General features: G+C 41.8%; 1 protein-coding gene across 9 annotated transcripts in view; it reads left to right on the plus strand.

Moving 5' to 3' along the window:
- Window positions 1-23768, plus strand: part of EPB41L4B (erythrocyte membrane protein band 4.1 like 4B) — a 175358-nt gene that overhangs the window by 87629 nt on the left and 63961 nt on the right. For 8 of the 9 annotated variants that reach the window (XR_014579106.1, XM_083822764.1, XM_083822761.1 and 5 more), the window contains 2 exons: window positions 16021-16202; window positions 21230-21345. Coding sequence is in view for 8 of the 9 variants with exons in the window: in XM_083822764.1 (XP_083678890.1) it covers window positions 16021-16202; window positions 21230-21345 (298 nt within the window). In the remaining variant the exon portion in view is untranslated. Of the gene's footprint in view, window positions 1-1769; window positions 3208-16020; window positions 16203-21229; window positions 21346-23768 lie in introns of those variants that run through there. The other variant, XM_083822768.1, reaches the window with a different exon arrangement.

Here is a 23768-nt window from a genome sequence, read left to right on the forward strand (position 1 = left end):
AGCAGTAAATCAGATACTAAAATTGTTAGAAACAGAAGAATGTTTAAATCAGATAATTAACTTTGCCTGTACTTCATGTTCAAGGTTCTTCCTGGTTTTAAGGGTTACATGTCCATTTTTTGTCATTTAAAATTTCCAATTTCAAATTACCCATGATCATCTACTGATGGAGGTTAATGATTTTAAAGTCATTTGAGGTTTTGCTGAATTTTTTTCTAAAGATTTTTTTCTGTAAGACACACTTTAAAGCCAAATAGTTCACCCTGGAGCAGGGTGATATTGAAATAAGCACAATAACATATTGTGAAGTATATAGACAACCTCCCACTTCAGACCTTCAACTGCCTGGGCAAAGATTAAGGCCAGTGAAATATGAACAATAGCTCTTTTATATCTAGGCTTGTAAGTCTAAAAAACATACTTAAAAGCCGTCCTGCAAACTCAGTAGAAAAGGTGCTTTGAATTTTTGTTCCAGTCAGGTAAAAGTGTTTAAACATGTGGTGAAGGCAGAAGCTTTAAGTTATTTTAACTTGGAGTCAAAAGTAGTGGAGTTGCACATCTAACATCATGAATAGCTTGATGTGACAATACTTAATCTGACTGTGAATTTGAGATTAAACTACAGATACGTGAGTTTTTTTCTGCTGGTCCTGCAAATCTAGAATGGGCCGTGGGTTGAAATGAAGCTATTAACGTGCGATACCATGTCTACATATTTATATGTATTTATATATACAACAATGTTTACAAATATTTTTACAAAATATTTGTTTAATAACTTGTGGAATTGTGTCTCAGTTTTCATAGTTTTAATAGTAAAATCCTTTCAGTGAAATGATTTGGTTGCAGTTAACAATATTGCATCTTGCAAGAAAATTCATTCCATTTAATAATTGTGATAATAGAACTTGAGAATACCTTAAAAACAGGTAAAATAAAAGCCTGGCTCTATTTCTGCTAGGTTTAAAAAAAAAAAAAAAAAACAACAAAAACCTAAGAAGTGCAACTTCAGTTTGGTAGTAAGAGAATCTTAAATATTGTGGTTTCCTACCTCCTGCTCAGAATAGTGGGTTTTTGTTTTTGTTTTTCAAAATGATCCAGGAGGGATTGTCGGATTGGTTGGGGTTAATATCTCTAAGTATTAATAACTAATGAACAAATAAGGAAAAAAAAAATCATAGTACTTTTGCAAGTTTCAGTGCATAGTCATAGAGAAAAGCCTGTACTACCTAAAGACTCCAGGTACTACCTTTAGGCTCTTAACAAAATAGGGCTGTAATGTGCAGGCTACTTCCGTGTAATTAACTGCAGCAGTGTTGAGTGAATGGGAGTATGTACATACGAGCAATTTTCATTCTTGATAGGATTGTCTTAGTTTTTCAGTCCTCAGGGATATATTTTAATGAGGTCAACTTTTTGCATGATATATTTCATTTTACTTGTTTGTTGTACTCATTTAGTTTTCCTATGGCCTTCTCCTCCCTCTGGGATTCAGAAGCATTGATGCGTGACGCTTGTCTGTAACACTTGAAAAGAGAGAGGTTTTAAATGGCTGAGCCCTGATTCAAGGCCTTCTGAAATGAATTTGAGGTTCCTGGTTGTTCCAATAGGGTCTTATCAGACCTATAGGCCTGTCGCCAGTTCCTTCCTTTCGTGATAGCCGTCCATCACAACGTATGCATGCTTAGCTGGATGAGCTCATGTTACTGTGTAGCACTCATAAGTTTACTTCCATCTCTCACTAACCAATAACTGTGCAAATGGTACAGGCCACCCTATCATGATGACAGGCCATATTGGAAACCCCCCACAAGTGGAGAGGACAGCAGTTTACGATATATTCAAGAACAGAACCAGAAGAATTTAGGAGAAGTCCAAAGTATGGTGTACCAAGATAAACTCATGACGACTCTCTGAAAATGTCACCTTCATTTCATCTGCCATCTTAGATGATCATTGCATTCCATGGTCCTTGTCTGTCTGCAGTACGTTCAAAGTGTATTGTGCATAAAGTGTGTGTCTTTATATGTATATCCATCCTTGTTTAGTGTTCACGGACATTCTTGGGAAAAGTATTTTTCGTGTCTTTGTTAAAAAAAAAAAATCTTGATAAACCTTTTGTGAAAGTTGGTAAGAATTTTCAGTGTCCCAGGATCAGAAATATTTCTGGGGATATACATTCTTCCATGCTTTGTGAATCTGTGATCCTCTGCCTGCTGTTGAAGGTCAGCCATTCATCGTGCCTTAATTATTTTTGTTATCTTATTTCTTTTGAGTCAAATTCATAAATGAAGTTTGAAAAACGTTTTTATACTTGATGTGCAAATAAGAGGTTGGAGGGCGAAAAAAAAAAAAAAACAACAGAATTCACGCTGGCAATCCAAATGGCTTAAGGACCACCAACAAAGGGAGCCTACTGAGGTAGTCATAGGTTTGGGTGTCTTTTGTTTTTAATTTTTGCGTTCTGCAGCAGAATTAGAGGTGCTTGCGTAACTTCGAAAACAACTGTAGGGAAAGAACCCTATAATAAACTTTTTGGAATATGTGTGTCACTTTTTGACTTAGTGATTATGTTAATAGCTTCCCCCAAAACCATACCTGCTGCTATAAATGCAAGAATGTTAAAATGGATCCTTGCTAAAAGGGTGCTGCTGTCTTGTTATTTTTAACGTGATTACGGAAGTCATCTATACCATTGCATAAAACTACTTACTGATAACTTTTCTCTGAGTGGACTCAAAAACACAGCTCATAATCTATATACTACAAGACAAGGATGATCCAGTCCTTGAATAGCTCTATTTTTTTAAGTTAGACATTTGGAAAGTTGAATATATATTTTACAGACCTAGCTTTTTAAATAGGTTGGCTCGTATTTTGATCAGTGGCAATTTTTTTTTAAACTGGGAATCATAGTGCCATCTTCATTAATGTGTTTGTTTTAATTTGGCCTTACATCTGTGGTCTCTCTGAAGTTGTTGGAACAAATAAATCTTTATTTGGGATATTTTAAAATGAAGTAGTTTTTAAACTTGATTTTGATAAATATAAATTTATAAACAGCTATAACCATGAATTTTTTTCAGAGCAAATTTGATAGTGTATACTTTTTTGTAAAGTACATTTGTTTACAAATGCTATCTTTTAATATTTGTTTTGATCTTTACTGTATGTGCTAAGTACAAATAAAAATTCTCAATCTTCTTGGTTTGGTTATGATGTATTATTTATTTTTGAAAGATTTTGGGGGAGGGTGCATAGATGCAATACACCGCTAATTTGTACCTGTTTTGCCCTGGAATCACTAATGCTGCGCTTGTAGCATCTGCTTCGCTACAGATAATGTCTGTGCTACTAATGCTGGGGAGGTGGGACACAACAAGAAAGCAATTGTGCACCGAGATGTGAAAATGCCACAGTAAGCCTAAGGTGGGTAATCACAGAGGCTGCCTTCAGCTTCCTGAGGTCAGTCTTCCTCTCTGTCACCAGCATTTTATTTGAGAAAGGAAGCAAGAGAAACTTTGCTGGAGCCGTTGGAACAAGAGCCTAGTTCAGCAGCTCTGAATGCCTGAATGCCCTCTGGAGGTTTTTGGTAGTGTTTTTTTTTTTTTTTGAATACTCACGTTAGTTAGGTGGAGTATTTATTGCTTCATGATTCACACACCCACATTCATAATGCAGTATTGTTTTTGTCAAGTAACTTCATTTGCTTCTGTGTGCTTTGTTGTCAGTGTTCCTCCTCACTGTGTGTTTTTATCTGTGGTTTGGCTTATTGCTGAAGGTGCACTGATCTCCCTCAGAGATCTGAAGAAAAAACAGCTCAGAGCCTAATCAGTCTTTAAGTGTTAAAATGCCTCGTGCAGGGGGTCTGCGGTCTGCACATGGGTGAAGAGCATCCTGTGGGACTTGTGTTCTGCAGTTTGTGTGTGTCGCCCCGAGGGAAGCACTTGTCATACTGCTTCTCTGGAGAAGAAGCTCGTGTGCTCACTCCCCTTGTACTTTTCTATTCCACATCCTCCTTGCTATCCGCAGAAATCTGTACCAGCAATGTCACCGAGCGTTCAGATAGGTAAGAATGGATCAATTCACTCCTTCCTTGCTGTGGTCATAGTTGGCTTCGTGTAGCAAATGGGCTGAGACGTGGCTGGGACAAGGTAGTATTTCTGACTGTTTCCTCTCTGACCCCTGGCATTGCTCGGACTTGTGCAGCTTACATCTGAACAAGGGTGGAGGTGGGTGCCCCTGCAGTGAACTAGGTAGTACAAATGCTTTAAATCTTAAAGAATCTAGAAGCTTTTTTCTTTCCCCCCTCTAAAATTGAGCATGCTTGTTACTTACAAAGTATGTTTTTGAACAAGTGACTAATATGGCTCTTGTGATTTCAGGAACATAGTGTTTGTCTGAAGCAAGGCAAACCTCTTTGAAGGTGAAAACCAAATTACGTGGGGAAAGGGGAGAGAGTAGAAGGGTGGAAAATGTTTGGTAAGCTCAGCTGTTAAATGTAGTAGCACCTTTTGTTTAAAATAAGACTGGGAAAGCCCTGGTGGTGTAAATCAATACTTCATCTTAGATTAATGCTGCTACAGGATGCCATTGGTAGTTTATAGATGCACAAACTCAATACAGAGACTTGATAGCCCTGGTAGGTGAGTGGTTCTACATTGTGCTGAATTATTTTAACTAGTGGTTTCTCATGAGGAAATGTCACATGATTTTTACTTTATACAAAAGAGCACGTTATACAGGCACAGAAAAATCAACAAATTCTGTGTGTACTGCAAATATACAGGGAAATTGCCTCATGCAGTGCCTGAAGGAAGTATCACTTCACGAATCCAAACGAAGCATGTTCTCAGGAGTACGTGCTGAGCTGTTTGTGCAGAATTCCCCCACCCAGTTCTGAAGTCTGTTCCTTGTACAAGTTTCAAACCTTTTTTTACAAGTCCATCGTACACTTAAACTCTCCTGTAATCTGATTACAGGTCATAAACACTATCCTCCTGTCATCTAAGGGAGGGAAGTTACGTGAGTACAGTGCTAGGCACTGCAGAAGTGCCACTGATCTGAAGCGTGGTGTGTGACAGGCTGCGGAATTGCTTTATTCATCCTGTCTGAGGGTACCTGCAGATCACCTCTCTGTATGCATGTCTCCTGCTTTACCAAAGCTGGAACCCAGCTCTTCCCCAGCGTAGCTCAGGGCCAGCTCTACTTTGTGTATTTTGTTTTATAGTGGAGTGATTTTTTTGCTGGTTATAACTCTGTAATCCTACGTGCCCTGCCCCAGCAGCTGGTGGGGGAACTGAAAAGCTGACAACACCGCATCTGTAACCTGGGCTGAAATATATCCCTCTTCAGCCCCAGCCAGGCCCTGGCATGCAAACTAATGACTAATATTGAGTACTGAAATATGATACTGAAATACAATACTGAAAGTGACAACACTTTTGAATTGTTTTAGCGTGGGCTTTTCCCTTAAACTTTCATTTTCAGCTATTTTTCTCTAGCTGATGTGAGTCACGGGCAAAATGAACAAAGGGATCAGTTTTTGTAATATATTTCCAAAGCTGGCAATCTGGGGGTTGCACATTTAAGGAAAAGACTCAATACATCCTTCTAGAACATTTTGTCAATGAACCTATGTGCAGATTGACCAAAACGAGGATTTCCTACTCATATTGTGGACAGAAACAAAGCATATATTATGGCCTTGTGATGTAAAATGTCATTTTCCCCTCATTCTGGAGGAGTGTTGCAGAAGATCTCTCCTCAGCTTGCAAGAGAAATAGTAATAGAGCTTGCAACTAATTTTGAAAATGGACCTTCCACTGCTGACAAGGAATGAGTTGGGGAACTTCTAAGACAGCGAAAAAAAATGAAGATAGGTATATCACTTGCTTCTCAGGCGTCAAAGCTGTCTAGTTAGAGACCTGAGGGAAAGGAGCACGACAATTCAGTGTTGCTATCATCTGTTTTCAGAGGTTTCCCACCAGTTTGTGTATCAAGTAGGCAGGCTACAGCTACCTACCTTGAAGGAGAGAAGAAGGCACATCCATCTCACCTGACGTGCTGGATTTCTGGACAGATAAGTGCTTTCCCTCTTACTCTGGCAAAGGAGAACTGGGAAAAAGCAGTCTTGTGGGGGAGTGCTGTCGCTGCAGGCCTAGACAGGCAGTGCTGATGGCAGACAGGACTTCAAACTAGAGCTGCTGCAGACCAACTCACGTTAACGGACATAAATAGGAACCAATTTTTTTTTAAACTATCTCAGACTCTGTGCTGTACTTTGAAAAGGGACTGATCCACCGGGATCCTAGCTAAGTTTAAGACCATGCTAGGCAAGAATCTTCTCAGAGAGCCATCTTGAAGTCATTTTCTGCTGGTTAAGCCTCTGCACCTCAGCCATACTCGTGCTACCATGTGAGGATGGAGATTTCAAACCTGGCTGAAATCAATACATTTTCCTACTTTAGAGTCAAGTTGCAAATTCTTGGAAAAGCACCGTGCTGTTATGCATGCTCCCCAGTTCTAGTGTTGGAGGGCATGTAGGACAACCCATACTCTTTTTTCAGCAGGCACCAGACACATTGGAAAATGCAGCTTTTGGACAAAAACAATACTAGTCAAAGTAGGTAAGAAAAAGCATAATGTAAAGGGAATGTGCGTACCACACACATCTGCCTGTTTGTCTCTTGTCATTATAAAGCAGTGTGTGATAAAGACCTTGCTTGACTTCTACTGTTTTTCCACGTACTCCTGTACCCTCAAGTGACTGGCCAAATAGGCTTCCTTTCTGATGTATGTGCTGTTTCTCTCATTGCCACTGCGTCACAAAAACAGATAAAAGCTTGATTCAGCTGGATTTCCTCCCTTAATATGAGTCACTTCCAGTAATAAACCTTCTGCAGGTTACATTCCGCTCTCAACTACCTACTAATGACTGCTTCATGACTGTCCTTTATAGCAAAACAACTTATTTTCAGTTGGTTTCATGAGTGCTAATCTGAATTTAGTTGTAAAGTTCTCGAACCAAGCTTTGTTGTGTGCTGGCCGCTGCACATATTAGTAGGTTGCTATTGAAAATGCAGGCACGTCTTCTGTAACAACTTTCATACTGCTTTTAATTTCAGCATATAACTTTCAATTCTCCTATCTATCTTTAGGAAAAATGGTGTCTTTATTTTTTTTTTTTTCAGATAGACTTGGCACAGAAGGTAGATTGGCGGAGACAGGATGTTCCATCAGCCTGTTATCTTAGCCCCAGTGTTAATTCTTGGCTTTCTCTTGGCTCTGTGGGACTACTTTTGGTTTGTTAGCATTTTATCTTCCATGACTTGTTGCATGTCCATATGCAATGAACAAATACAAAGCAAATTGATTTCCTCATATGAAGTCCAGTTCATTTTCTCTCTATCAGGCAGCCATCATGAATACTTCTTAGTCATCAGACCTTCTGAGACCTTAGGAATCTTCCAGTTTAAAAGTAAGATAAAAGTTGAGCTAAGACTATTGGAAAAGCAGTGCAAATGCCCCTAGATTTCTGTTTTCCATTGCCACCACAATTACTTTCCCACTTCTGTTTTTTGTACTTCCAGTCTTCTAAGTTTATGTGCTTGTATTTTTCTTTCTTCGTCGTCTTTTCTTGTTGCTGTAGTAATAGCATGACCTTCAGCTTTAAAGTACCAAACAACAAAAACTGCAGCTCACAATGTCAAAAACTGAAGATGTGTTGAATTAAGCAAGAACGGATGTTTCAAGTAGAAGCAGTTGGGAAACCTGTAACTTCTGGATTAACCATGTCATATGTTGAAGGATTATTAAAAAAAAAAAAAAAAAAAAAAAACCACTATTTTTAAATGAGATGATGAAAAACATCCTTCGCTTCCTGCCTCCTGAATTAAATGGAATAAGTAGCCACACCTAGTTAGTAGTAGGAAGTACTGATCTAATGCAATTGAAACTCCAGATAATAAGCTACTTTTTTATAAAGATTTTATTTTCTCCACTAAGCCCATATCAATCTGTGCTAATAATCACGATGGTTTGCCTACTATTTATCAATTTCTGCATTTTTTAGAACCTTAGGGAAGGAGAAAACATCACACAATTTAGATGGCACTGGAGAAACAGTAATCACGTAGCAATGAGGATGGAAAGAGGCAAGAGAGCTTTGAGACTTCAGTGTCTGTGCCTTCAGCACTTGGAGCTCACTGATCAATGAGTACGGCTGATCCAAAGCAAGTCTTCAAGGAACTTTGAAGTAAAACTGGACGACTTTGTCAAAATTTTAAGCCCAGAAGGGCTTCATTTGTTATCTGTTTTCAAATTCTACTGTTGTATTTAATGTCTTTCTATCTTATTCTCATTTTCCAACTTTAAAAATACTCTGAAAATTGCTTTTAAGACAAAACGAAAACTTTCTTGCTGTAATTCAGATGAGTTGCTCAAGTGTTGCATGAAAATGGAGATAGGGTAGGTTGCAAGTCTGAGAATGCCCTTGCTGTGCTGAGTGATTGTTTTTGTGTTGCTTTTACCTCTTCATAAGGAGTTATTGCTTGCTATACGTTGTACCTGTTCAGTAGCTGTTCTGATAACGTGTTAAAATGGCAAACATCTAAACTGAGGTCTTCTGTGTGGCAATAGTGTCAGGAGTGTTCTTGCTAGAGTTTAAAGTTACAGCAAGTTACTGCACATTCAGGAGACCCCATGTTTCTTTGTACAGCATTGGAAACATACAAAATCTGAGTAATTTGAAAGTTTGATTAATCTCATTTAAAACAGTTTTTTTTCCAAAGTATTTCAGCTTTGCAGGAACAGAGGTGGGAGATTTTGTAAGATGGGAGGCTGTCGTTAAGGGGAGCCAAGTCCATGGACATTAAGGCTGAGGCAATTTCTCCTTCCTAACCTGCTGGGTGTGAGACTGCTGCAGTTCCCAGTTTCCAAGCAAGTATGTGCACAGGATACCTACTCAGCCAGCCAGGCCGCAGAGGAGAGCAGTGCCTTCACCAGTACCTGCAGACACCAAGAGCACCACAGAAACATGGACAGCACAGCCAGCCGCTCCTGTATGCATACATCCCACGGAAAACACGGCCACAGTTAATTAAGATGGGCCAGACTACAGTGGTTAGGGCTTGGCCAGCCAAGCATACTGAGCAGCAGCTTGCTTACGTGTGGCTGGTCCCTTTTCTTCCCCTTCTCTCTCTTTTCCCATACTGCTTCTTCCCGGATGCATGCAAATCGCACCGTTTTCTTCCCTTGTCTGCTCTGTTACTCCTGCTTTTTTCCTGCATTGCTTCCAGTTTTCTGAGTATAAAGGTACCTTTACTCAAATTTCCCAAGGCTTCTTAGGCAATTTGGACCTAATGTGGTATTAATGATAGTTTTCTAGGCCATGCAGGCCTCGCAGGATTGTTCTCACTGAAAGGTCCCTAATCCCTTCAGTGTCCTGTGAAGTTTGGCCATTTCTCACAGAGCCCTCCCTTAACTACCTGTGAAATTCAGCGCTCTTTCAGGGCACACTCTGTAATATTCGGAAGCTGCTTATGTTCTCACCTGTTAGACCCAGCAGTTTCTTCCGTCACATCCCATGGCTGCTCATGTTATTTAATGGCTTATACGGCAGGAAAGGCTGTAGCCTGGGTTAGCACCGTGAGATCAGCTGCAGGCTGTCTCGGAGGCTGAGGTTCCCCCGTGCCTGTGCTGCTGTGGTTACCTGGCTCGGTGTGCTGGTTTCCCAAGCTGTCTGTGCGTGACTACCAGGGGAAGGCAGCACTGACTTGGGGGGGATTTCGTCTCCTTGAAATCTTCTGTCTGCTTTCTGGAGTTCTTCTCATCTGCAAGGACGTCTGGGACAATGAATTATTTTTTTTGACAGGTGATTAAATATCATTAGCTATCGTTATCATTAATTAAAGCCATTTGTAAATGAAGAAAAGCAAGTTCAGTTCCCCAGTGGGCATATTTTGCATGACAGTTTTGCAAGGCAGTATTTTTTTTTTTAATGATCTCTATGCAGATAAGGTGAAATCTGTGAGGACAATGGATGTGTCGAGTTGAGATTTGTTTCTTGGTATTTTATGGGAACATGCTTTGCCGCAGGCTCTGCTCCTCTTGCAGAGAATTCCAGATTAACTGGAAGCTGGATCTACTCCTGTTTCAAGGAGCATCTCAATTCTTAGTTCAGTAATGCAGGAAGCTGCTGCTTAAACTTTTATCTCCTACAGGAGAAACTTCCCTCCTCTCCTTGCTGTTTCTGAACACCCGCTTCCCCATGGCCATTTTCTCCTTCCTCCCAAGGCTGGTTGGTCTGGCTGGCAGAAAGATGCTGTCTGTCCATTCTGCTTACATGATGCTAGAAATAAATGACTTTCTGTGGTGTCCCTAGGGATAGATGAGGACTGCTGGTCCTCTCTGGCAGCAGGGAGAGCAATCTGCAACACATCTTCCCAGGCCTTCCCTAAAGGATGCACGTGGGCCAGCTTTCCTGTCATCCAGTGGTGTCAGGGCAGAGCACGGGAGTGTGACAGTGCTGTCAGCTTCAGTTACACTTCTCATGGTTTAGGGTGTCAGTTTTTGACTGGCAAAGAGTTCGTGGTTACATAGTGCTGAGGAAAAAATTATATATATATTATATATAAATATATATATAGGTATGCTCGTAGGCATCCCAGTCGTCCCTCACTTAAAAACACGCATTTTTTCTATATGTCCCAGTCCTTGGCTGCAAAAGTGAAACTCCATCCTTTGTCTTCTATAAGCAGTCCTTCTTTTAGTCCTTCTAGCAGTGAGTTTTGCTAACAATTAACTGATTTTGTTCTGAATTCGTTTTGAAGCATGGACAGGGAATAAGCCCAAAGTCTCCTTTTTTTCACCCTCTCCCCTCAAAATGCAAAGACTAAAGCCAAAAAGTGTTTGGCTTAACCTAGCTGCTAATTCTCATCCCCTCAGCTGCTGTGCTGAATGTGCACTGACTGCTTTTGTTAGACTTCTGGGAGTCTCTCCTCCACACATTAATACACACACATTAATAAATACATTAATGAACACACACGTCAACGTGCACATTAATGATCCCCCTGACTGCCATTTGGGAGCACATCTGAAGCCCGTTTGGATGTTGAAGGTATTGTTGCGATATGGCGATGGGTGAAATGTCGCCTATCAGGGGAGAAGCGTGGGGGGGGAGCCTCCCAACACATTCAGTACGAAGCCTGCAGCATGGATTTGAGCAGCTTGAAGCTGCAGAAATCACCATCAGGCTTGCTCGAGCTGTGGATAGGGCAGGACTGAGAAAGTTGTGGAGATATTTTTTTATGTAAAATTTGAGGATTTTTAAATACTAGAAAATTGCAGTGGTTTTGTGCAGTAGAGGTGTTCAAAGCAAGGGACAGAGGTGGGTGTGGTATTTGTTGAAGGTTATTTAACAAGAGTCACGCCCGTATGTAGAAGCCTGGGATTTTCTTAAACCTCTGCTCAGCTATTGCAGGGCGGGTCTGGAGTCAAGGCAGGGGCAGCTGAAGGGCACAGTGGTGTGAGCCTGCTCTCTGCTGTTGCTCCAGCAGCCTCTGCAAGGAGGGGAGAGAAGAAAGCCTTGCCATTTGCTCTCCAAGTGTGTCTTCAGACAGGCAGGAGATGCTTACAGGAAGAGGACATGGAGAGGGTGCAGGCCTGCTCAGGGATGCAGGCGAAAGATGTTTATGCAGCTCTGCATGGTTATGTTCTGCAGAAGGAGGGTATGAGCTGGAAGCATGGCTTGGAAAGGCAATTATTTAAATATATATATATATATATACATATCTAGAGATATATCTGTCACAGGTTACACCAAAATGGGAGGTGCTGTCATGGATGAGTCCAGAATGGGTTATGATCTTAGTGCATGTGGAAATTTAGGACGCAGCTGGGGAGGAATGAAACCTCTTAGTTCGGAGTAACTCACTTCACAGCCCAGTTTGGGGAGGCGTAGAAACCTGGCTGATTTTGGAAAGGATTTGGTGTTCTTGAGGATCAGAAGTTGAACGTGAGTCAACAGTCCCAGGCTATTTAGGAAAAAGCAAATGTCATGTTGCAGTGCATAAACAGAAATAGGCCCCATGGGACATGGGAGGCAACCTTTACTCTTTGCACTGTGTTGTAGAGCCCCGACTGGAAGGCACCGCATCTCAGCAGGGGGGGCTGTGCAGAGCCGGGTGGGAAGGACCGTCAGAGCTGTAGAAAATGTGGTGTGTGAGGAGCAATTGAAGAATTCAGGGTTTCGAACTCCTAAGGGAGATGTGAAAAACGGTTTTCAGAAAGACAGGTTTTTGTGGCAGGGAATAACCTGCTCGCTGTACCTGTGATGCGCAGGGGAAGAAATAACAGGCCTAAACTGCAGCAAAGGTGACTTAGGTTAAATGGGGAAAGTAAGTGCAAGCATGAAGAGACACTGAAATAGGTTGTACAGGGGGGTCGTGGAGTGTCTGCTAGTGAAATATTTTAAGATTCAGTTCAGCCAGTCAGCTGGGGTAACAGGCCTGCTTAGTCCACCTTTGGGGGGAAAGGGGAAGAATTCTGTCTTCTGAATTCTTTCTGAATAACTTTCTATTCCCCATTTTTCTATGACCCCCTAACTTGGTTATGCCTGTGAGTTGTACACTACAGGCATGGTTCAGTAAGGCAGCAGGAGAAGCACAGGAGGTGTAAGAATGTCCTCTCAAAATATCTTTTAAAGCAAAGGATGAGGACTGTAAAATTGGGATAGAGGGCTACTAATGAAAATAAAATTCAAAAAAAAATGGAAAAAGTAATTGGAAGATGTATGCTGTTTGCCGTGTTCCTCAATAGGCTGCCTTTTTGGTCAGAAGAAAGTGATTGAGGAAGTTTGAGGCCAAAGGCAATACCAAGTGTCTGGACTTTGACTGTCTTTTTGGAAGGTTCGGCTGCCCCAGGCTGAGTGCTTTGCCAGATTGCTGGATGGAGAAGGAAAAAATGTTTTCCTCCTTTAGAGAATTAGGGCCCTGCCTCTTCTTCTTTGAAGGACAGGACTTGGTAATATAGGAAGCAGCTGGAGCTTGGTGAGAAAACTAGACAGGTAAATAAAACAGGAAACCTGCAGAACAGCCTATTGACAACTAAAAGGTAAAGCAGAAGTGAAACATTGGTATACTAGGAGGGCCAAAAGACACACACAAGAGAAAAGATGAAAATCAATACTTGCCCACAATTGCACGTAGTTTGAGAGCATTACTTAATGTCCGGGGAGCAAGTATGAAAGTCTGGAGGGCATGGAATATGATCAGAAAGCTGACTGAAAGAAATTAGTGATTTATTTGCATCAATGGGTTGGGAAGGACATATGTGCATGTTATGCATTCAGATAAACCAGACAGAAACAAGCAACAAAAAAAGTTAATGGCAGAAAGATGCGTTGAGGTAACAAGTCTCAAGAATCTAGATTTAAGACAGTGGGAGAACAGTAAACTTAGTGAAAATAGATGTGACACCACTGCAAAATGATTCCATGATGATGCCAACAATGCCATCTTGTAGAAACTGCACCAAGATGCACACAATATGCTCCTAAATTAAACAGTACAGAGTACAAAGAATAGGGATTTAGACTGCTCATTATATCTTTGTTTGGATACTGTCAGCTTCTCTGGTAGCCTGGCTCTGAAGCTGCTGCAAGCACTGTTGTTTGATTGTGCAGTAACTCACCAGTCTAACAGTGACTCTGTGCACAACTCTTAGATGGGGAGGAGGGTGTGGGTGTGAAAGCCTTCCTTGCCCAGCCCCATACCCATCAGAAGAGAGGACTGAGCACCAAGATGAGTTTGCCTCGATATCTGTCAGTTGCTGCCAGTCCTGGAAGAGCGCAGGTGACTTTTGGGCAGGCCAGCAGTTTTGGTAGGAGACTGTCCTTAAGAGTGCATTGCCTGGGCGCTGGCATCCTGACTGCAGCTTTGTGACTTACTGCCCTTGAGGATTTCAGTGCATACCCCAAACATCAGCTTTGCTGGGCTCATTATTTCTTTGAAATAATGGTCACCCTGCATTTTATGTGGTGTGAGTGCTTCTGTCTGCACAGTCAAGAAATACATCTGGAGAACTTGGTGCAAGCCCGGCATCATGCCAGAGCTCTTTTGGCTCGCTCAGTTGCTCAGGTCATTCACATTTTAGCATGGAAACTATATGAGCCCATGGCAATGTGAGAAGTCAATGTAAGGATATGATGTGATCTCATTCATTTTGGGGAAAAAAAGAAAAGGGGTCAAAAATCTGCTAAACCAACCTTGCCAGCAGGTGAGATGAAAGCAACTCCCAAGTACGTGGCATTTTGTGTCTCTGGAGCTCTCCTCTCAGTCAAAAAACGTCACTTCAATCCAAAGAGCTTGAAGGGAGAGTGCAGATGAGCTGTTACAATTAGTGTGCAATCTGATTAGCCTGTACCATTTTTCCCCAGTAGGCACTTGCTTGATCTGATTATAACAGTGAAGATATAGCACAGTTTCAAAAGACTGTCCTGGATTATCCGAGCTCACCAAAACCGTGCCCCGTGTATCTGACCCCTATTTGTATTGTTTCCTTAAGGCAAATAATGCATCAGAAGTGCCCGTATTGGCAGTCCTTGCTCCATGCCGGGAACCTGCCAAGATTAATCAACAAAGCATTCCCCTCCCCACCCCCTGCTTTCAGAAAGTAACCCACATACACGTGTTACTCAATTACTGCCCAGTCAGAAATCTCATGTTGTCAGAAGTTGTTGTTGAGAAGACCGCGGTTATTAATGATGTACTGAGTTGCATGCTTCAGCATATCTCTGGAAATGATGCAGATGTGTTTACGTGCACATGACTGGTTAATTTTGCTTTGAATCAGTAACTAATCTGCAGAGAACATATGTAGCAAGGAGCTAGGTACAATTTATTCCTTGCTCCTTTAATTATTCTGTTTGTCTTTATTCCATGTTGTCGGGTTTTCAGCTACTGTTAGTAATATGAGCAAACTGAAAACCCATGTGGGTGAAGAGATAATTTCTTTAGCAAATGAGTAGGGAATTCTTTTTTATTTTTTATTTTATTTTTAATTAATTGATTTACTGCATCTACTGTCTAATGCAATACTACATAATTAGTTAAAACATTATAAACGTTTTAAGTATTCCATTGAGGAGAGCACATTCAAGTCATTTGCAGTATCTATGTAAAATTATGTCAGTCTTTTTTGGTTGCTGACATGGAGAGAAAATATTTCCAGATATCTCTTATCATGTCAAACAATAAACTGAAACAGCATCAGTTAAAACTATTGAAGAAAATCCATAGCATCATGTGACACATCTGAGTTAGAGATGAATTAAAATTTCAATGTCTCCATTTCTCCATATATTGTAGATATACAACAACACAATCTCCTAACTAAACATAAAAAAAACATATATTTACCAACAGAGGTATGATTCCTTTTTGACTAACTGTTATTTTGTATGTTGATACTTGTAAAAACCTTTTATTTCCAATGGGATCTTTCTCCATTTTTTCCCAGCTCACAGATTTTTCATAGAGCCTTTGCACCATTGTTTTGGAGTCCTGAGCTTTCTCAGGAATGTGAAATTATTCTGGGACTGTTCCTTGGTCTCCTCTTCTGATGGTTTCACTTTAAGGGAATTATTGTTTGTTGCCTGATCATTTTCCTACTGCAGGTGAAACTGCAAATTCGTGCAGTACAAATTTTGATGTTTTTGAGAATCATTCTGTAGGTCAGTTAGAATTTGACTCAGTGTAACAGTTTAGCAGAAGTTGCTCAGAGTGTAAAATCAAAGAGAATTCTGATATTAAAGTCATGTCAAACAAGCAAAGGCATCCTTTTTCCTCACCCTGTGACTCTCCTGTTAACAGAAAAGTGTAAAGATTTGGGATATGCCTCATTAAAAAAATTATTTACAAAAAAATGCATTTTTTCCCAAGGAAGTTTGCACTCTTTCCAAAAGTACAGTTTATCCTACTGTTTCCCACTCTAATTTGAACTGAATTTATTTTGTAGCTATCCCTTGAACAACAGTGATCTACATCAGTTCAACATTGAGGAGAATGGTGGAACACCATATAGCGCAAAAATACCTGCAAGGCACCACCACCACCACCGTCATCACCACCACCACTCTAATTACGGCGCCCTTGCTCCTGACAGCAAAGAAATTGTTTCTGGAGTTCCAAATCCAAATAGTAAGTCTACTGCAGTGAATGTCATATCAATAACTGGGCTGGTTTCGTATTTGTCTCTGGCAAGGAAGGAAAGGAAAGGAAAACATCATAATTTTTTTTTCTTTTTTTCTTCTTTTTTCTTTCTTTTTTCCTTGAAGAATATACTTCCTGTTATTATTTTCTAGTTTGGTAGTATGTGCAAATGAGACAAGATTTTACAGTTTCCTGGCTTGGCTATGGGATTGTGGGATTTGGTAGAGTGGTGTTCCACAGCTGAACAAATACCCAATTAGTCACAGATACTGAGTCTCTAGCTTCTTGGCACAGGCTATTTTTTCATTGTTACTATTATTTGTATAATATCAAAAACCTATCCTTGTCTGCCGTTGTCTTTTGCTGATCTGCCCAGCTGGCCTTCAGCCTGTGTTTGGATCTGGCTCTTGCTTTCATGTCTGGGCAGAAGCAGCAGAAATTTTGAAGCACTGGACAAACACCATCTTGCTCTCTGTTTTGGTACCGGTGTCCACAGCTATGAAGGAGGAGTAGCTGAAGAAAAATCACACTGAGGCTGGAGTCCAGTCCAGTGCAACAGACTCTCTGGACTCTTTAAGAAAACTTCTGCAGACTCCATGGATTTTAATAAGCATGGCAAAAATGCTCCCCCAAATGTCAGGGCTCAGTTCAAAGAACAGAAACTCAGAAATACCTGAGAAGCTATGTTACAAGAACTGGTTTAGATTGGCTAAAAGACGTATGGAAGTGTCTATCAGAAGCACTCTTTTTCGTCCCTAGAGGCTTACTGTCTTCTACAGTGCTGGTGCTCTTCCCTTTTGAGTAGACGGTGTTTTTCTCTGTGCTGCATAGGAAGGGCTTGCTTTGCTGTGCTATTTTCAGTCCCAGTGGTTGGCACCACGTTAGCTGGCAGTAATGGTGACAATTCCCGCTCTGCCCCACCTGCCACCACTGGAGTACATTTGCTTGCTCTGTGGCGATATCCTTGGTATGTAGAAATAGAAGAGGAGAGAAAACCTGCTTATTTCTGCTACAGCCTTGGGGAGTTTGGGCGTACGTCTCTGCTGCTGAACATGTACAGACTTTTTAAAGGTACATAGCTTGGTCAGATGTTTGTAGGTTTACACGGAAACTGGAAGAGAAACATCCCTGCCATTGAGCAATCCTGTTTCTTGCTCTCCAAATTTATAATCTCTGCACTCTGCAGTGCATGAGATGCTGGAACTGTGTAAGAATTTCTGAAGATGGACAAAACAAGTGTGATATATTATTTTCCTTACCTCAGGGGGATGCTAAATTTTTCCTTTGTCCATTTTTTTGCCTTTTTAGTTGTAAATCACCACGAGAAAGGCATCTGTTAGGGAAACCTGAAGCCCGAAACAAGGATCTCGTCATGGATGGTGTTGTGTGCCCTTGACTGCAGGTTGTCCCTCCTCAGCAGCAATGCCCACGCATCTACAGGCACAGACACTTTGATCAGACTTTGTTTCAGAAACCCAGAAACCATTTGTTTAATTTTCTTTTCCAAGGCAAAGGAGGTGACAGTTTTTAGGAGGGAAGTACAAGAAACAAAATGTAAGATGCTCTAGATGTTCAAAGAAGTGGTCCTGAGCAGCAATATAAATTGCTTGCTGGGGCCTTAGATGGATCTACTCTCTTAGGAGCAATCTCCAGGAGATCTGCTGTGCTCCTCAATTCTTAATGTACTGAATGCTCCACATCAGCTTATCTACAGAAGGGAAAATGCAGCGGTGGTGCTGGCAGTGGGGCTGCCAGCGGGAAGAGGGTGCTGACTGCTTGGCGAAGCTGGGCCAGAAGGCTGCATCCAGGCTGTCAGCCTTCCCACAGCACCGTGCCAGCCTCTGTTTTCCTTTCCCAAATTAGATGTGAAGTGTGCCAGTGGAAATACAGCCAGAGCCAGCAGTGGTGCTGCTGAGGGCCAAGGCCCTGAGGGCACTGCAGGCCCCATTGCCCCGTCCCCTGGAGCAACCCCATGGCTCAGGCCCAGGGCCGCATGTCGCCAACCGGGCCACCAGCCCCTGCCCCAGCAAGGCTGCAGCAGGGCCTGGCTCCAGCTCCAGAGGCAGCCCATGGCATGGTCCCCCAGCACACAAAGCTAATTCCCCCCAAAAGGCTAGCCCACATTGAGAGCAGGAATGCTTGGGCTGTTGCTTGTGCTTTTAGGGTGGTGCTGTAGTGGATGGGACCACCTCCCTGGAAACCCTGGGTCAAAGCCACTCCTTTGCAGCTTGTGGTGGCACCCCTGGGTGCCCTTTGGAGGCTGACCTCCAGCACCCTGGCTGTCAGCCAGTTCTCTGGGACCACACGTGTGGCAGTGTGGGACCAGAAACATCCAGGAAAGGAGGTGCTGTCAGGGGTCTGGATAAGGACTGTGGCAGCATGGGGGCAGGTGTCAGTGTCTGGATGGAGGCTGGAGGAAAGGGTCCCTGCTGGGAAAGTGTTTCTAGGCAGTACAGGGTCACCAGCCTGAGTCCAGTTTCAAGAAGAGGGTGCTTGTGACCGAAATATCTCAAGTGGACATGCCTGGAAAGCCAAAAGGTCCGTGTGGACAATACGCTATCCAGATGGAAACCTCCCAGTGAGGTTGGCAGGGGTGAGGTTGTGCACGTCAGCTTGGCTACCTATTGGTTTTCCAAGGGACCACAGGCATTTTGTTACTTACTCCAGTTCCTACAGGCGGGACCCATCTCTGAGCTTAGAGGTGATTTTAAATGAATGCGAAGTGGAACTTGGAGTGACCCACCTGCTGGTACCTGGCATGTGGTCGAGAGAGGGAGTAGATGCCTCCATTTCCTCCACTTACATATGCTCTGATAAAATTCCAGTGCCAATTCATGGGACTCTGGGAAGGAGAGGTGAAAATCACAGTATGCCCAGCCACGGTTCTTTTTAAATACTGCTGCATGAGACTTACAGAAAACAAACCCAGGCCAGATCTGCCTGGTTTTTCACATTCCAAGTTATTTGTCTACTTCGATTACTGGAAGAAATGAAATCAGGTGAAATAAATCTGACGTGTGTTCATGAAGGTGGATCAGCAGATGTTTTCATGCATTCAGCCTAATTGTTGTATTTTCAGTGCTGCCCATCACCTTAAAGCTAGCATACACAGATCATATCTTTTCATGCAGCAGATTTTCCCCCATGTATTTTCAGTCACCGAGACCACTGTGTTCAGCAGCAGATAGCATTGCAGTGCCAGCGCTGCTCCCTAAGCCTAATCAGCACAGCGACATTGTACATGGATTACCATGTGCACATGAACAGACCCACCAGCAGCAGCTGGGGCTATTGCAGAAAACAGCTGCCAACAAGCATGTCATATAGCTTGCAGAATTTTTATGGCAGAAAATGACAAATGGAAAGAAGGGGCCCAGCTTGCCTCTCAGAATCTAGGCTGAGCTTGCAGGTTATCACTTAAAAAAAAAAAAAAAAGACATCTTTTATTCCTGACCTGCTTGATGCAAAATTCCTTGTGTAACCCTGAGCAGAGAATGGTTTAATACAAATACAGCCTGAGTTTCAGGCTGGAATAGTGCTTTGAAAAAAAATAATGCTGCCAGATCCTTTCTTGAAATGAAAGCCTGTGTTTGCCAAGTCTTAATGCTGACTCAGTAAATGTATGCCTTTTTTTTTTAGGACTTCAACTTTTTGCATTTTTTTTTAATATCTTTGTTTGCAAAGTTGAGTCAAAAGGCTAAAATAGCTTGGTTTCTGAAGCTCTCCCTTCAAGCAACAACAACAAAAATCTAACAAGTCAGTTTTAAATCACGGCATTTGAATAATTCAAATAATGCATTTTTCCCCCCTCTATATTCCTTTTTGACAGGAAATAGAATGTCTGTTTCTTTAAAAAAAAATCATCACTGTGTCTTGTCTTTGGGACTACAGTCTTATGGCTGGGGTAATTTATTCCCTGGTACCACTGAGCAGGTTCACAGTCTCATATCTATAGAAGGAACCATCTATGAATGCTGAACTCTGCCATCACCAGCTTGTGATGAGAGACCACCAATGGGAGGTCAATGCTGATACCGAAACCCCTTCTAGGATATTATTACCTCTGATTATATTTCACCAATGCCAAAAACAGCTTTTTGCTTATATCCCTGTAAGCTGGCATTAGCAGTTTGTCTCTAGTCAGCAAAGGCCTTAATGTATATTTAAACAGCTGTAGAATTAGATCTTGAGTGAGCAATATTTAATATTCTTAGGACAGCTTAAGAACCTGATCCAAACAAAACTGCAGGCAGTGCAAAATTTTTGTTGATTTCAGTGGTCTTTGAATCAGACTCCAGAGACTACCAAATTGTTTCCAACTATTATCACTTAGAATCTGTGGAAAAAAGAAATGCAGGAGGCAGCAAGGATTCATTAAATTATCATGTAATGAAGCTCATTTTTCTCAGAATATTTGCAAATATACATATGTATGCCACACCATCCCTAAGACGTTGGCAGAGACCTTTCAAGACTGTCTCAAAAATACTTTACCTTGTCTTTCTGTGTCAGTGGTGTGCTCAAAATCTCTGTTGACAAAGCATAGCAAATTCCTGACAAGAGTCTTAAAAAGGCTGGCATATAAATAAAGATGTCTGAGAGGAGCCAAAAGCTATACTCTGATCTCTTTACACATCACATGTTCTGAGAGTGGCACCTTGGCTGCATAAATAATCCCTCTGGTGTCAACTGAGTTTTAGAATATAAGGGAGTGGGGGAAAGAAACATCTAGCCCTAAGCTGGCAAAAGCCCTGCTGAAGCACAGGGATGGGAGAGAAGGGGCAAGGGGAGGAATCGTTTGCTAAATAGAACAAGGAAAAATGACCCAACAGGCATAATTAAGAAACATTTTGGATGTTCTTACAGGGAAGATGGTTTGCTGATCACTGTCTCTTCAAATGTGATTGAGTGATTTGCTCTGCTGTTCTTCTGTAGCCTCCCTTCAGACTGTTTTACCTTCTTTTCTTTCTTTCCTTCTTTCTTTCCTTCTTTCTTTCTTTTGGGCATCTTTTTAGAATTGAGCTCAGGACTTCCCCTTCTTTATGATGAAACTTCTCATCTGAAGAAAATAGAAACGGAGAGCATGAAGGTAGTTGGACCATGGCCAGCCCTGCATGTCAGCATGAACAAGGTATAGAATATACATATATATTTTTACATATATATGTCAGGGAGCCCCCTTATCACTCCATATTCAGAAGCTGCTGCTTTTCACCTTCAATTCAAGTCAACATTAATCTGTAACTGTCTTGCTTTTTAATCACCTCTCACCATCTCCTCATGTGACTGAGGTTTGGTTTTTAGATTTAGAACTTCCTTCTTTGCCTTTTAAAATTTCAGAAGCTGTTGCTACAATGTTTGATGTAGTTTTAATTTGGTTGTGAACAGTTAGTCATCTAGGCAGCCCAGAGCTGTAAAAATATAACAACACTTAAAGTGATTAAAAAAAAAAAAAGTTGCTTCTCTACACAAAGAGTTTGTATTAACTCCCCTGGAACCTGATGTTAGTGGGTGTTTCATAAGTGGACTATTGCTGGGGTGGCAAAACACCCATGTCCTGCTGCTTCTACCAGAGACCAGAGGACACCAGATCAGTGGCTCCTTGTATCCATGTGAGGCAAAATCCACTGTGCCCGTGCTGTGGGGTACCTTCAGCTGAGTCTGGATAGAGCCAGACTATGCAAAGGAGGCTTGTCCCTCAAAATTTATGAAAATTGCTGTTCTGAGCCATCTGAAAGTTGTATGTGCTCTTGAAATGTACCAAGATTCACCACTGGAAAGCACCAGCTAGCAACTAAGCCCTCATGTTACAGGCAGTGGGTTGTTGTGACCAACAAATAATTCTGAATTCTTTTGGCCCCTCACTTGTGGTTTCTTCTTCAAGCACCACTTTCTGACCTCAATCCTAGTGAAATGTGTACACAGAGCTTATAAAGCTAAAACAAACAAACCACGGGTCTCTGAGCAGAGTGTTGAGCAGCCTCAGCAGCTGGCATCTGCAATGAAAGAGGGGTTTGCTGTAAATGTTGGGTTACCTGAGCTGAAATGCCATTGAGCATCACCCAGCACAATGGCAGCAGGGCAAGTTAGACAGGATTGAACAGCAGTCCTCGAACTGTGGCACGTTTTTTCAGCTGAGAGTGTGGCCTTCATAAAGCTGCTTTGGTTGTGGTAGTTAACTAGCTACTGAGTCCAGCAGCAAACAAGTTTTAATGAGTGCTCACTGTGTCTAGTGTCTGGCAAAAAATGAAGCTGTAACAGATCTCCTGCACCACGCCGATGATTTCTGTTCTGCTAAGTCCTGTTTATTCCCCACTTTTGTGTCCCCTGAGATATTATGCTTAAACAAAACCAGTGCACTGGTTTTGGTGCACCAGTGCACAAGAAGCACTTACAAAGCTGCTTCATTTGCTCTATTTCTGAAAATAAAGCAATGGTTTCCACATCTATTGTGGAGTCTCAACTTTCATTCCCTCTCTTCCTATTGCTAATTATTATTTTTTCAAGCAAAGTGCTTTGGGGCTGGAATTTGTCAGGCCTAATAATCCACCCAGAGGAGAATTAACAAGAAATTGGGTAAATTAGATTCAGCAGTTAATTAATTTGATTGTCCGCTACAGCAAACTCCATCTCATGGGAATGATGAATGGATGTGTCCAATCTCTTTTCCAGAGCTGTTTGGTACAGTGGACGTGTCTGTCCACCTACTAAATGATAAAAGTCGATTTCAACATGCGTCTCATGCCCTTTGGTACTGGTGGACTTCTTAACCTCCAGAAGAGATAGACTTAAGTGTTGCAGCTGTGAATGTATTTCCGATTTTCTTTTTTTTGCAGGCCTTTTCTTGGAATATATGTTCTCCTGTCCTCTCTGCTCCACGTGTGTGTATGTGTGTATAGACATATATATATAATATAAAGCCAAATATGTATAGTTAGGATTTCTGAAATATTTGGACCTTAATCATTATTAGTCCAGATATATTTATTTCAGAAAAAAAAAAAAAGAGAATTATGATACAGTTCAAATTGTTTCTACTCCTTTCACTGGTGTTACGCTCACCCATCCTCTGTGCCTCTGAGTCCCAAAGTCAGAGGCTTCATGCTGTTAGGGGGGAGAAGGGGTGCTGTGGTAAGTACTTCAGCAGGAGGGATGAGATATTCATGTTGATGAGATGTTCCGTGCTGATGGTTTCTTCCTCGTTCTAGGATCTGCTTGGGGCCTTTGTTGTGTTTTTGCTAACGCACTTTTACACCTTGCTCTTTCTTCACTGATCTGCAGCTTCACATTGCATCCAAATTTACTGTATATGGTAGCTTTTACACGTGTTAGCTACTTTGTCTCTGTTCTCTTCATTACCCCTAAACCCAGTTTTGTCCAGCTCCAGGTCTGCATTTCTTTAACTGGCCATTGGTGGGTTGTTTATAACCAGGGGGTCTCCTGTGCCAGCCTGCGCCCCTTCTGTTACCATCCCATGCCTGCACTCCTCCTCACCACGTCCTGTGCCTCCACCTCGCAAGGCCTCTGTTGCCATACCAGGCCTGTATTGCTTTA

This window comes from Anser anser, assembly GCF_964211835.1.
Source record: "Anser anser genome assembly, chromosome: 2".
Classification (NCBI taxonomy): Eukaryota; Metazoa; Chordata; class Aves; order Anseriformes; family Anatidae; genus Anser; species Anser anser.